This window comes from Furipterus horrens, unplaced genomic scaffold (genome assembly GCF_987537825.1).
Source record: "Furipterus horrens unplaced genomic scaffold, mFurHor1.1.pri manual_scaffold_5, whole genome shotgun sequence".
NCBI lineage: Eukaryota > Metazoa > Chordata > Mammalia > Chiroptera > Furipteridae > Furipterus > Furipterus horrens.
In genome coordinates, this window is record NW_028327175.1 from 53,352,227 (window position 1) to 53,367,444 (window position 15,218).

A 15,218-nucleotide genomic window follows, 5' to 3' on the forward strand; every position below is an offset into this window, starting at 1 on the left:
ATCAAACTTTTCCCCTCTTAGAATAAATTATGTGTATTTAAAACTGGACTGCTCAATTTTTATATTCTCCCAAAGCTAATCATGTTTTCCTTTCATCCTAGTTCAGACTCGGTTCCTTCAACCTAGAGAAAGTTGCAAGTCCAGCTGAGGTCATTAGAGAACTTATTTGTGACTGCCTGGATACCATTGCAGAAAACCAAGCCAGAAATGAACACCTGCAGAAAGAAAATGAAAGGCTTCTGAGAGACTGGAATGATGTTCAAGGACGGTATGTGCATAATGTAGTATAAAAACACTAAGCTCTTTTTAGAGCATTGTAGCATTAAGTTAATGATTTGTAAATTTGTAACATAGACTAGCATATATTTAAAGTAAATATGTTGTAAATTATACCTTTACTTAATATATTTAAACCAAATTACTGGTCACTATTGTACATTACAGTAATACATTAAGACTTTTAGGTCATAAGTATTTGGTTGCACCAGCAAATTCATAAACAATAAGGAGTAGATGAGCAATGAAAATCAGAATTGATTAATATTAATCAAAATTTAGGAAATTGATATTTATAAAGATTACTTTAGCTCAAATTACAGAGTTAGTAGTGAATAAAAAGACGCACGAAACATAAATAAGCACAATTTATTCCTTATTTGGAATCTTTATGTAAATGACAAGTATTTCAAATGATGTGTGTTTTGGCTCCTAATAGAGACTTATTTTTCCTGATTGAAAATTCATACTACCAGCACTTTTGAAAAGTGAGGTAATTGTGACTACTGGAAAAGACATTTGAAAGCCTTTTATTTTCCTGATTTTACCAATTTTTTTTTAAAGAATGAAGAGGAAAGTCATTTATTTTCTTAATTATGAATTTTCTTAGCTGTTTTATAATGTAGGCTGGCCCAGGGTGTAGCCTGTGTTACTCTATTATGTAAAAGGTTGTTTAAAGAAAATAAAATATATGTTGTGAACATTATATCTTGTCAGAGACATATACTAGTATATAATATGCATATGTTTATACATATATATCTTGCAGTATCTGAAAGGATTATTCATAATGTGTATAATAATTATACCATATCCAGTGTGTCCAATGTATTTTTAAAATTTTCATTCAAATCATTAGTAGCTCTAAAAGATAAGAACATTTATTCTGTTTAGGGTCTTTTTAGAGCAGTCTTTGAGATTGTTTTTATGGACATTAGTAAGTATATATGGGGGAGTACAGAAGAGTAAGTAAAGGGTTTTATCAATATATGGAGTTAAAAATGAGATTGAAAGAAATTATTTGTATTCAGTCATTTTTATTAATTAATGCAAGACATATAAAATTAAGTTTCTAATACCTGGGTTTTATTTGGCTCTCAGTAATTATATTAAGAAAATACTTCTCTTTTAGTTCTGAATTAATTTTTGTCTTCAGTCATATAAAAATAATGAAACTAAATCAAATATGTATAAATACTAGGAAACCATACACAAAAATAAGGCTTTTGTACTTCTATTTTATTTATGTTTGAATTGACATCAAATATCTGTTAGAATGCATGTTTTTGGGCCTACTTATATATGAAATAAATCAAATTAAAGGAGATGTACTGTGTTTGTGATAAGCCATTATATTTAAAACTCAAAATACCTTCAGGATGATAGGAAATTTGATTCACAAATTATCCACAAAAATACAGACTGGGTACTTGGTACTTGAACAAATTGCTTTAAAATTTCTTCAGAGGTTGAAAGGGTATTATCTCATCAGCATTCAATACCACTGCCATAGAAGGGATAGCAGCAGGGAGCGAAGATGAGGAAATGTGCCCTGTGCTGTAATGTGTGAGGGGTACATATAATATGTGGCCCACGGATGCTTCATTTGCTATTTCTGAACTGCTCAGAAAGTGCTTTTGCATTATTGTGGCAAAAGGTTTTCAGTTTGATCAAAAGCACAGTCATGCATCTTATCACCTTATTATGCTCCAGCTATTCTTTTTTTGTAAATACTGTGACTGGATCAGACATTTTCTTCAGAGGCTGAAAATGTGTGCTATTGAGGTGACCCTCCAAATTGAAAAGAAAGAGTGCAGAGGACAGAATTTTAGGTTCTTAATTATATACCAGATGTTAGATTAGTGACTTTTATCTACAAGGTGTGGCTAAGTAGGTTTACAATTGTGAATACGTGAAACACAGTTTATTCTTGTATTTTTATTTATTATTATTGTATTATTTCCCATAGAAACAACTGTAAACCTACTCTTGCCCTATCCTATATTTCCCTTTTTTTTTTTTTTTTTCCTATCAAAGGAGAGAAGGGCTATTTTAAGGAGCTGGAGCTATATCTTGGCTATGGTCAAGCAGTACTTTCTTTAGTGCTCCCTTTTAACAGCCTTTGAATACTAGAAAATGAGCAAAAGCTCTGCAGCTCTAGCTTCCATGGGGTAACTTGGGTTAGCCAAAAAATCTGTACTTTTTTTCCATAAAATAAGACATCTTTTTCATTTTCACCAATAACTTTATTGGTTTGGATATTTTGAGTATGTTGTCTTTCTCCCACGTGGTATAACATTGACTGTTCTCAAATAATGTCTCTATTTGATCGCTGTCAACTTCAATTGGTCTATCCAACTATGGAGCATTGTCCAGCAAGAAATCTTCAGTACAAACCTTCACAAATCACTTTTGACAAGTTTGATCAATCACAACACCTTCTCCATACACTGCACAAATCTTTGCATTTCAATTGCATTTTTACCTTTCTTGAAATAATAAAGCATAATATGCTGAAAATGTTTCTTTTCTTCCATCTTCAATATTAAAATGGCTACATAAAAATTCACCAATTTTGGTAAGTTCTTTTTAATGCATGCTGATATGACAACTATCACAATACAATCTAACAAAATTGTTTTGAATGAAGTTAAAGATAACTAAATGCTACTAGAGCCATCTTAGGGAAAAAGCAAGTGAAGTTTTTGGCCAACCCAATAGTACTGATGAAGAGTCTTTAGAGAGATTAGAAAGAGGACATGCACATACTGAATTAAGTCACTGAGGACATAGAAAGTAGAGAATCATTATTTGTGGCCATCACGTTAGGTCTGGTCACAGTTTGATTTTCTGGGCAGCCTCTGATTTCTTTTGTATCAGTGTTCATATATGATCCAATCATTTCTTCCCCATTATTGTTCCAGACTGTATGCCTGGGGGAGTGAAAGGGGGAGGGGCATAAAGTAGGTGTAGTGAATATCCTTATAAGCTTGGTGGATAGGTGTCAAATATATTTAATATACAGTAGGATATTACATAAACAAAAAAAAAACAGTTGTGTACACATGTGCTTATATCATGAAAAATGTTTATGATATGTGAAGAGGGGAAATATGAATCACCAAAAGCATTAACAATATCCCTGTTTTTGCAAAATATATCTTTAGATAGAAACTATGTAGAAGGCGAAAATAAAATTTTAATAGTCTATGTCTAGAATTATGGATTAAATTTTACTTTACTTTTCTGGGGTATTTTTGCATATATATTGGTACTTAAATATGCATTATTATAATCAGAGCCAACTCTAAAGCTATTTCCACTTGGGATGACAGTTGAAAATAAATGAAGTTTGAGTAAGGCATGAGGAATTACAGTATGATTAAAAAGAATGAGCTTTAATGTGTAGACAATATATTTGCAGTTATTTCTTATTTACTTTTAAATAATTGTTGTCTCTGCTCCATTTGGAACAAATGACATAAGTATATTAATTTTGTACAGTTTTGATAAAGTATTAGGAATATTGTATGTAAAGAGTTAAGTTATTAGCTATATTTATTTCACTGTTTTTTTCTATTAAGTTTCAAATAACTCTCACGTTCCATGTTACTGAATAGGTCTTTTGTTTGCATTCAGACAGCACATTAGAAGCTCTCCAGCTTTATTCTGATTTTAGTTATTAAACCTATAATTTGAGGCAAATTTCAGCAGGTTGAATTGAGTTGACACTCATTGAATCATTAGAATAGAAGAGACCTTGAAAGCTCTTCTATTCCAGCTCTGCTTTTAAGCTAGGATCACATTATATCAGGATGAATTCAATCTGATTTTTAAAGACCTCAAGAGATAGCTTCAATTCTCCTTGGTAGCCCATTACAGTGTTTAAGAATAGTCACAGTCAGAAAATTCTTCCTCCCATCCATTGGTAATTGAAGTCCTTCATGGTATAGTTGAAGGCTATTTCCTCTTGTGCTGTCCTCAGAAAGGATGAGGAACAGCTGTTTACCATCTTCTTTAGTACTTAAAGCTTATTAAATCTCTTTACCACTGCTTTCTTTTCCAGTTCTTTTTAGCATTCTTTGTCCTCTGAGCTCTATTTATATTTTCTTTTGCTGTACAACCCTGACCTAGATATAAATTTGACCAGAGCTGATTGTAAATACAAGGATTACTGTACTGTTTCAAAGTACCACATGTTCACATTTATGTATCTTGTTTAATTTTGGGATTATTTAATCTGTTGTTTTATTTTGTATGTTATTTCTGCATGAAATTGCCTTGTTTCTATGGTTGTTTTTGTTGTTTTTTAACTTGCTATTCTTAGATATTTTTGTTTTCCCATGCAGAAATATTTTATTTTGAATATTCGGTATTTTTCATATTATCTTTTATCCTTTTAATTTTTTAAAATATTAACGACCCTTTGGTCCAAGTTCCTAGATACCTCAGTGCTGTTAGTAATTAGACTTATATTGTTCTGTTGTCCTAGTCACCATTGAGAGGGTGAAGCATCACTTAGGGCTTTTCTGTGTGAAGTTATTGATGGTTTTATCAGGTTTCAGCTTTGCCTTGAAGATGATCCTCGGACTAAGTACGATCTGATCAAGTTGTATGTGTTTTCTCCTTTACTCTCACTAAACTTAGCAGTGAATCCCATGTCTCTCCTCCACTGAATGTCCCACTTACTAATAGCTGTTTAGTTCTTGGGGTGGAAGGTTGGCAGGAGACAATATGGAAGGCACGGAAATATAATGCCATAGGGAGGTTTGGCATTAAATATGGCATATGCGAGATAGTAGGTACCTTTTAGTAACTGAATAGCAAATAAAAGGATAGCATTCTCTGAATTTGTTGATCAATAAATGATTGGGAGTAAATTTATTTCCTGAATTTGCTCACAGTAATAACTGTCCCAGCTAACCCCCACTTCCCAGCTTTGTCTAGAAAGTGTTATCCAGTTAGATGATCAGAAATTTAGTTGCAACAAACTCAGAGGATGCCATTCATTCTGCTGACTTTGCTTTCCTACTACAGCAATGTTGTTGCCTTTGACAGTGTGGTCAAGGCAACAACACTAATTATTTAGATTAACAATATTTTAGAATAATTATATGATATTTCATTTTGATATCTATTTTCATTTTTAATTCATGTTGATAAGTGCACATACTCTTTCAATCAGGAATTATTGAGGTGTATTATATGGATATTAAATATGTATTTAAATCAGATAAATTACCAATTGGTTACCATTCTTAAAATTTTATGTAATCAATTATAATATACAAGATTTTTTTAGTGTGCATTTTTATAATTGGTTTTTACTTTAGCTTTAAAGTATTTCATTATTATATACTCAGGCATTTTAATGGTACATATGTTCTATTTATCTTTTTAAAATTTCTGTTATTGTGTTACATTACAAAATAGTACAAGGAAATGAGAAATATTTACATAACACTTTACAACTGCAGTGACATGTCTCTGCTTAAATAAGCTGTCAATATTGGCACCTCTTCAACTTTAGCTCTTCTCTCCCCCACACACACCTTTTGGTTTACTTGTTTCTTAGAGGGCTTTGCTTGATGAAAGGAGTACCATTATATTAATATTTACCACAGATTTTTTAGAAGCTTAAGAAAATGGAAAATGTTACTGTGGCATTGGTGACTAGCTTTTAAAGAGGTGAAAAATATAAAATTCAGAATCACTGCTTCTCCATTTCCTTGTAAGGCATTCATATTAACTTACTGACTTGATTCATTTATCTCATAAATAGCTAGTCAGTATCTGTTGAATGCAGAACTCTGTGCTAGGCTCTAAGGATAAAACAGCCAATAAAACACACAGACACTCTGCCTTTATGATTTCACAGCCAATGACTACACTATATGAGTGCTGTAATTGTTCCCAGAAAATAATATTGCCATATGTTCCTCTTCATACCACGAGAGGCCCTGATTCTTTGCAGCTCTAGGTAGATATGTTGTTGAAAGCATAAGGTCTTATATATCAAAGATATCAAATCTTGACATTTTTGTTTCTAATTATTTCACTGACAAGTATTTTATATGTTAAAAATATATAAAACATATTATAAATATATAAAATGTATATGTAGTGAAAATACTATGATTCCTGTATAGAACAGCAGAAGAACAAATGAACAATATGGTACAGAGAAAACTAGGGAGAGCCAGACTAAATTTAAAAGCATATTTTACATGAAATAATTTATATTTGGATCTTTAAACAAATGTTTATTCATGGTGTGTGTATATGCGCATATCAAGTACATAACCTCTGCTAGTTTGCTTTCTTTATATAGTTTATCTGGGAGATCAAAATTAGCACAATTCCTCATTAGCTCATATTAATATTGTGGAAAGAGTTAGAAATGACAGAGAATTTCATGTTTTATCTTATATATCTAAAATTGAAGATACATAGTGTCTTACATTTGCTGTTTCATTAACTTCTTTTTGGAACTTTCAAGTTGTATACTTTCATTTATTATATGTGTGTGTGGGGGGGTGCTGCTGGGTTATAAGCTAGAATTGGGTAGATTGTTCTTGGCCTGGAGCAATACATAATCTAGTTAGGGAAAACAGATTAGGTAGATCAATTAACCACAGAACAAGATCACTGTTGCTATTATAGTAATATTAACAAAGCATAGGAAACAAAGGCTTTAGTTACTCTTGTTTGAAATTTTTCCCATAGAAATACTCATTCAGAAATAAACCAGAAATGTGAATGAATTATTGCATTTATGCATTTAGATGTTTTCAAAGGTTTTTAATATCAGTTTCCAATTTTGATCCTTATTTTAGTACCCAAATCACTAACATTAATAAACCATGAGTTCTAATTATTTATTTAGCTATCTATATAAAACTTTAAATCAATGAAAGTACATAAAATTGTGTTTTAATTGTATTTTCCTTGAAATCATCTTCAGTAATAGATTGTATAATATTAATGCTAAGAAAACATGCATGATTTACTTATGTACCTATTTACATTTCAGGTTTGAAAAATGTGTGAGTGCTAAGGAAGCTGTGGAGGCTGATCTTTATAAAAGGTTTATTCTGGTGCTGAATGAGAAGAAAGCAAAGATCAGAAGCTTACATCAATTGTTAAGTGAAGTTCAAGAAATAGAAAAGAACACGGAGCACGAAAGGTATTTTTACCTTTCTTTTCTGAGATGGCAGGTGTAAAAATTTAAGAGGAGTTTCTTCCCAAACGTAATGAAAGTTAGGTGCCATCTTGATAGTCCGGGGTTGGATGCTCTTGCTGTTGGATACGATGGGGAGGAGAGTTCTACACATGCTCTCTCCGTGTCTGCCTGTCACACCTACACTTAAATCGTGAAGCTGGCATGAAGTTTATCTAAATATTATTTGTTTAATTCTTAGACATTACTAAGACATAATTAAAAAACTTTATAATCTTTTGCATAACTACAGAGTGGTACACACATTTGTAATCTTGATGTCTAAATAATGATTAATTTTAGAATCAAGTGATTCTAAGAGTGGATATGTACTTGAGTTTTAGGGACGAATCGTAAGTGACTAAGGGCTGGTAAAGCTTGGACAATTACAGTTATTTTAGTCATTTGCAGATATAGATTTGAATCTATCACCCTGGATCTAAGAAAAAACATAGGTTTACCAATAGCATAGTATAAATAATACATATAACATTTGATATTAGGTGGCCCTAGTTCAAGTGCTGCTCTGTCATTGATACTTAATTACTACATGACTTTGGACACACTTTTTAAATTCTCTGTGCCTTACTTGGGTATCTCTATAATAAAAGTACCTGACTCAGAATTTTCAGATCAAATGAAAGGCAGAACTGCTTTGAGATCAGTAAAATACTTAACACTGACCCACAGAAGAATAGTATTTTTTATAGATGAATGTGATAAGAAACTGAGTCAAGAATTAATTATAGTGAGCACTCAACCACACTTAGATTAGCTAAAAGATAATCTTGTTCTTAAGAGAGTTCACATATAGTATTTGAAGTGCTTTCATCTTGATCATATTATATGTTTGTTTATTTATATACAAGTATATTTCAATGTATTATAACATTTTCCCAGGGATATTTTCTATAATTCCTAGTGAATTTGATATCTAGCCAGGGGTTAGCCAATAATTTATAATTCTGACTTTCTCTTTCTCTAGGGAAACTACAACATGCTCTGAAACGGCTGCTGACAGAGCTACAATCTATGCTGAAAGTACTGATGAGGAAGATGAAAACCTGCCTGGTCCCTCAGAGTCAGCTTCAGGTAAGAGAAATACATTCATTTCCTTTTTTGAATATTTCACTTGAGCTTAGTCCTCTAATGATAATAGTCCATAATGAAAAATGCTATGAAAAAAAATTCTCTACAAAAATTTCAGGCTTTTTAGTCTAAAACCTCAAATACTAATGTTAACAATGAATATTTATTGTGAAATGTAGCAATTCATTATCAACCACAAAACAAGCAAGCATGCACACATACATACAGACCTAGGTACACTATTGTTTGTTAAACAAGAATGCATAAACAATAATCAATATATGCCTTCATAGTAATTATCTCCAGCTCAAAGCTGGCCGCCTATAACATTTGAGATTGAATCTAGCTAGAGCTGTGGATCGAGTATTGGAGCAGAGTGATCTATAATGCTTTAGATTATCCTGAGGCTGAAACCCTCTCTCACTATTCAGAAAAGGGATTGTAATGGGGTAAGATGGGGTCAGTGAGACAAGGAGAAATGGCACTTGAAAGTACCTGAGACTTTCTCAGTATTTCAGGTCAAGTACCCTGCCAGCAGGTTTTTAAGCAAACTATGCATTATTTTCTAGAGTTTTATAGATTTTCTAGAGGGAGGAGCCCCTGAACTCCTACTTACATGGCTATAACATAAGTCTAGTACTCTCAACATTAATGTTGGATTCATTTACTTAGCAAATATATTTTTGAGTGTCTGTTATGTATCAGAAACTTTTCTATGCAATAGAGAAGGAAATACAAACATTTCTACTTTTGTGGAGTTTAAATTCTAGTCAGACAATAACAAAATGAATATAAAATATGTTAAGTGCTTAAGAGAAAATTAAATTGCGGAGAGATGATAGAAAATGTCAGGGTGGGAATAGGATGAGTATTGTGGTTTGAGGCAGGGCGCTGGAAAAGTCCTTGTCAGAAGGTGATAAGGCTGTATGTGAGGAGAGCATGCCAGGCCGAAAGAACAGCTAAGTGCGAAGGCGCTAATGTCTGAGCAGTAGACCGAAGAGCTTGTCCGGTGGGTTCTAGCAGCAGCACTGAGGGCAGTATGGATACAGTTGAAAGATGAAGATATGGAGAATTAGGAGAAGAGATCAGAGGGGGGTCAGATCGTGTGCAGGGCTGATAGTAATGAATTTGACTTTTACTTTGAGTTATATTGGACACTTTTGTAGGGTTTTAACAATCAAGTGACATGATATGACTTAAATTTTAACAAATTTAATTACTGTATTGGAGTAACATTGGTTAATAACATTATTAAGTTGTAGGTGTACAATTCTACAATGCATCATCTGTAAATTGTATGCTATGCTCATCACCCAAAATTGAGTCTCCTTCTGTCACCGTATATTTGACCCCTTTTACCCTCTTCATCTGTTCCCCGCCCCATTCCCCTCTGGTAACCACGATACTGTTTGTCTATCAGTTGGTTTCTTTGTTTTCTTTGTTAATTTGTTGCTTTCTGTTTTCTATCCCACATATGAGTGAAATCATATGGTTCCTGTCCTTTTTTGTCTGACCTATTTTACTTAGCGTGATACTCTCCAAGATCCATCTATGTTGGTGCAAATGGCAATATTTCATTATTTTTTATGGCTTAATAGTAGTCTATGTATATACATACGTATCATATTTATCGAATCATCTATAGAAGGAAACTTAGATTGTTTCCATGTCTTGGCTTGTAAATAATGTTGAAGTGAACATAGAGGTATATATATTTTTGTAAATAAGTATTTTCAATTTCCTTTAACTTAATTTTTTCCCAACATTTCATTAAGAATATTTTCCTTTTTATTATATTTTTTCCATGACCATTTAGTCTCCTTATACACCCATGCCCCACCCCCTGTGGTCACCACACTGTTGTCCATGTCCCTGAGTCCTTTTTCCTTTTTGTTCAATACCTGCACCCCTCTCCCCTCCTGTCCCTTAGTTGTCATCCTTCACTCTATCTATGAGTCTGTCTCTATTTTGCTTGTTACTTCAGTTTGTTCATTACATTCCACATATGATTCAAATCATATGGTATTTATGTTTCTCTTACTGGCTTATTTCAGCTAGCATAATGTTCTCCAGGTCCATCGATATTGTCAAAAAGGGAAAAACGTTCCTCTTTTTTACAGTTGAGTAGTATCCCACTGTGTAAAAGTTTCATAGTTGTTTTATCCACTCATCTACTGATGGACACTTGCGCTGCTTCCATATCTTGCTGATTGTAAATAACGCTGCAATGAACACAGGGAGCATAGGGGTGCTTATGTTCTTTCAAGTTAGTGTTTTCGGTAGATATATTCCCAGAAGTGGGATTGCTTGGTCAAAAGGCTGATCCATTTTTAATTTTTAGAGGTTTCTCTATACTGCTTTCCACTGTGGCTGCACCAGTCTGCGTTCCCACCAACAGTACAAAAGCGTTTCCCTTTATCCATATCCTTGCCAGCACTTGTTCTTTGTTGATTAATTGATGACACCCTTTCTGACAGGCATGAGGTGGTATCTCTTTGTTGTTGTAATTTGTGTTTTTTTGATGATTAGTGACACTGAGCATCTTTTCATATGTCTGTCTGCCATCTGTATGTCCTCTTTGGAGAAGTGTCTATTCAGGTCCTTTGCCCATTTTTTAATTGGGTTGTCTGTTTTTTTGGTGTTGAGCTTTGTAAGATCTTTACAAATTTTGGTTATTAACCCCTTGTCAGATATATTGGTGAATATGTTCTTCCATCCTGTGGGTTGTCTTTTTATTTTGTTGGTGATTTCTTTTGCTGTGCAAGAGCTTTTTAGTTTGATGTAGTCCCACTTTTTTTCTTTTAAGGTTTTCTCATGTGTGGTGTAAGAAAGTGGTCTAGTTTCATTTTTCTGCATGTATCCGTCCAATTTTCCCAATACCATTTATTGAATAAACTATCTTTAGCCCATTGTATGTGCTTGCTTCCTTTGGACTCTCTTTTCTCTTCATTGATCTGTGTGTCTGTTTCCATGCCAGTACCAGGCTGTTTTGATTACTATGGCCATATAGTATAGTTTGATATTAGGGAGAGTGATTCTTCCAACTTTGCTCTTCTTTCTCAAGATTGCTGTTACTATGGGGGGGCCTTTGTGGTTCCATATAAATCTTTGAAATATTTGTTCTAGTTCTGTGAAATATGTCATTGGGAATCTTGATAGGAATTGCATTAAATCTGTAGATTGCTTTGGGCAGTATGGACACTTTAATGATGTTAATTCTTCCTATCCACGAACACGGCATGCGCTTTCACCTATTTGTATTTTCTATTTCTTTCTTCAATGTCTTATAATTTTCCAAGTACAGGTCTTTTACATCCTTGGTTAGGTTTATTCCTAGGTATTTTATTCTTTTTTGCAGCAATTGTGAATGGGATTGTTTTCTTAATTTCCCTTTCTGTTATCTGGTTATTGGCATATAAAAATGCAACTGATTTCTGGATACTAATTTTGTACCCTGCTACTTTGCTGAATTCATTTATCAGTTCTAGTAGTTTCTTGGTGGAATCTTTCGCGATTCCCTATGTATAGTATTATGTCATCTGCAAATAAAGAGTTTTACTTTTTCTTTCCAATTTGGATTTCTTTTATTTCTTCTTCTTGTCTGATTGCTATGGTTAGGACTTCCAGTACTATGTTGAATAAGAGAGGTGAAAGCAGACATCCCTATCTTGTTCCTGATCTTAAGGGGAATGCTTGTTTTTGCCCATTGCATGTGATGCTGGCAGTGGGTTTGTCATATATGGCTTTTAATATGTTTAGTCATGTTCCCTCTCTTTCCACTTTGCTTAGAGATTTCTTTTTTTTTATCATAAATGAGTGTTGGAATTAATCAAATGTTTTTCATCATATATTGATATGATCATGTGGTTTTTATCCTTCATTTTATTTATGTGGTGAATCACAGTTTATGATTTGTGAATGTTGTGCCAACCTTGCATTCCTGGTGTATGATATTTTTGATGCATTGCTGTATCCAGTTTGCTAATATTTTGTTGAGGGTTTTAGCATCTATGTTTACAAGGATATTGGCCTATAATTTTCTTTTTTATGTAGTGTGTTTATCTGGTTTTGGAATAAGGTTATGATGGCCTTGTAAAATGATCTTGGGCCTTGTCTTCTATTGAATTTTTTGACAAAATTTGGGAAGGAGAGGTTTTAGTTCTCAGAATGTTTGGAAAAATTCTCCTGTGAAGCCATCTGGTCCCGGACTTTTGTTGGGAGTTTTTTGATTACGGCTTCAGAGTCACTGGTTGTGATCTCTCTATCCAGATTCTCTGATTCTTCCTCACTTAGTTTTGGAAGATGTATGTTTCTAGGAATTTAGCCATTTTGTCCAGTTTGTTGGCATATAGTTCACAAGATTTTCTTACAATACTTTCTATTTCTTTGGTGTCATTTATTTCCCTTCTTTCATTTATGACTTTATTTGGGCCCTCTTGTCTTTTTTTCCTTATGAGTCTGGTTGAAGGTTTGTCAATCTTGTTTATCTTTTCAAAGAACCAGCTCTTGGATTCATTGATCTTTTGTATAATTTTTCTTTTAGATTTTATCTTGTTTATTTCTGCTCTGATCTTTATTATTTCCCTTCTTCTACTCACTTTGGGCTTTGTTTGTTGTTCTTTTTGAAGGTCCTTGAAGTGTGAAGTTAGATTCTTTGTTTGAGCTTTTTCTTGTTTTTTAAGATAGCCTGCAATGCTGTGAATTTTCCTTTAGGAATACTTTCCCTGATAGTTGTGTTCTTATTTCATTTGGGTCAAGGTATCTTTTGATTTCTTCCTTGATCTCATTGTTGACCCATTTATTGTTTAATAACGTGCAATTTAGATTCCATGTCTGTGTGTTTTTCAGTGTTCTTCTTGTGATTGTTTTCTAGTTTCATAATATTCTGGTTGGAGAAGATGCTTAATATGATTTCAATCTTTTAAAATTTATTGAGACTTTTTTTGTGTCCTAACATTGTGGTCTGTCCTAGAAAATGTTCCATGTGCCCATTGTGCGTGTGATGCTTGAAAAGTATGTATATTCTGCTGCTTTGAGTGAAATGCCCTGAAGATATGAATTAAATCCATTTGATTTAGTGTGTCATTTCAACTGCTGTCTTCTTGTTGATTTCATCTGGAAGATATATCCATTGAAGTCAATGGGGTGTTAAAATCGCTGACTATGACTGTGTTGCTTTTGATATCTCCTTTTATGTCCATCAAAATTTGATTTATTTATTTAGATATGCCTACATTGGGTGCATAAATGTTTACCAGGGTTATATCCTCTTATTGGATTGTTTCCTTTATCATTATGTAGTGTCCTTCCTTGTCTCTTACTATACCCTTGGTTTTAAAGTCTATTTTGTCATATATAAGTATTGCTATGCCAGCTTTTCTTTCCTTTCTATTTGCATGAAATATCTTTTACTATCCCTTTACTATTTGTCTGTTTGTATCTTTTGATTGGGGTTGGGTCTCTTGGAAGCAGCATATATGCGGGTTTTGCTTTCTTACCATTCAGCTACCCTATATCTTTTGGTTGGAGCATTTAAGCTATTTACTTTTAAGGTGATTATTGATAGATATGTATTTAGTGCTATTTTATTGTTAGACTGTTTTCCTCTCTTTTTTTCCCTTCTTCTTCTTCTCCTTCTCCCCTTTTCCCTCCTTCTCCTCCTTTTCCTCCATTTTAATTATGATATATCTCAGTGTAGGTCTCTTTGGGTCCAAGTTGTTTGGGACTCTTTGACTTCCTAGACTTGTGTGACTTTTTCTTTCACTGAATTAGAGATGTTTTTGGTCATTATTTCTTCAACTAGGTTCTCAATCCCTTGCTTGCTGTCTTCTCCTCCTGGTATTCCCATGACGCAGATGCTGTTCTACTTCATGTTGTCCAAAAATGTTTTATAATTTGTTTTAAATTATTTTTTCTAAATTCTTTTTTCTTTGCTGCTCTGCCTGGGTTCCCCCCACCACACACACACACCTTTTCTTCAAAATTACTGATGCGATCCTCTGCTTCATCTAACCGACTGTTTATATTTCCGATGTATTATTTATTTCAGATACTGTATTCCTTATTTCTTTTTAAAATACTTTAAAATTTTGCTTTAATTCCTTTTTCTTTTTGCTGCTCTGCCTGGCTGTTATTTTCCACCTTGTCTTCCAAATCACTGATGTGATCCTCTGCTTCATCTAACCTGCTGTCTGTTCCTTCCATTGTATCATTTATTTTAGATATTGCATTCTTTATTTCTGACTGTTCCTTTTTTATGGTTTCTATGTCTTTTTTTCATGCTCTTGAGTGTCCTTATAATCGTTATTCTATCTGATAAATTGCTTGCCTCTATTTCATGAAGTTCTTCTTCTGGAAAATTCTCTTGTTCTTTCTTTTGGGGCCTGTGTCTTTGTCTTCCAGTTTTGGCTGCATCTTTGTGTTTGTTTTTTCTATGTATTAGGTAGGTCTGCAAGATTTTGATTCAGCCCTTTGTCAGACGCTGCCTGTGACTGTCCCAGGGCAGCCTGTTTGGAGATATCAGTGATCCACGGTGTGTGGCTCATTCTTCTGTGCCTGTGTGTGTGCAGAAAGAACCAGGCTGCACATCAAGACTGTCTTTTACTAGCACTGGGCCTGGGGGAGGCTCAACTAA

The 15,218-nt window shown here is 33.5% G+C and overlaps 1 protein-coding gene across 2 annotated transcripts in view; it reads left to right on the forward strand.

Moving 5' to 3' along the window:
* The window catches only part of XRCC4 (X-ray repair cross complementing 4), a 236,707-nt gene that overhangs the window by 99,080 nt on the left and 122,409 nt on the right, over positions 1-15,218 (forward strand). For both annotated transcript variants that reach the window (XM_090278983.1, XM_090278984.1), the window contains exons 4-6: positions 102-268; positions 7,310-7,462; positions 8,481-8,587. In XM_090278983.1, coding sequence (XP_090135109.1) covers positions 102-268; positions 7,310-7,462; positions 8,481-8,587 — 427 coding nt within the window. The remainder of the gene's footprint in view (positions 1-101; positions 269-7,309; positions 7,463-8,480; positions 8,588-15,218) is intronic.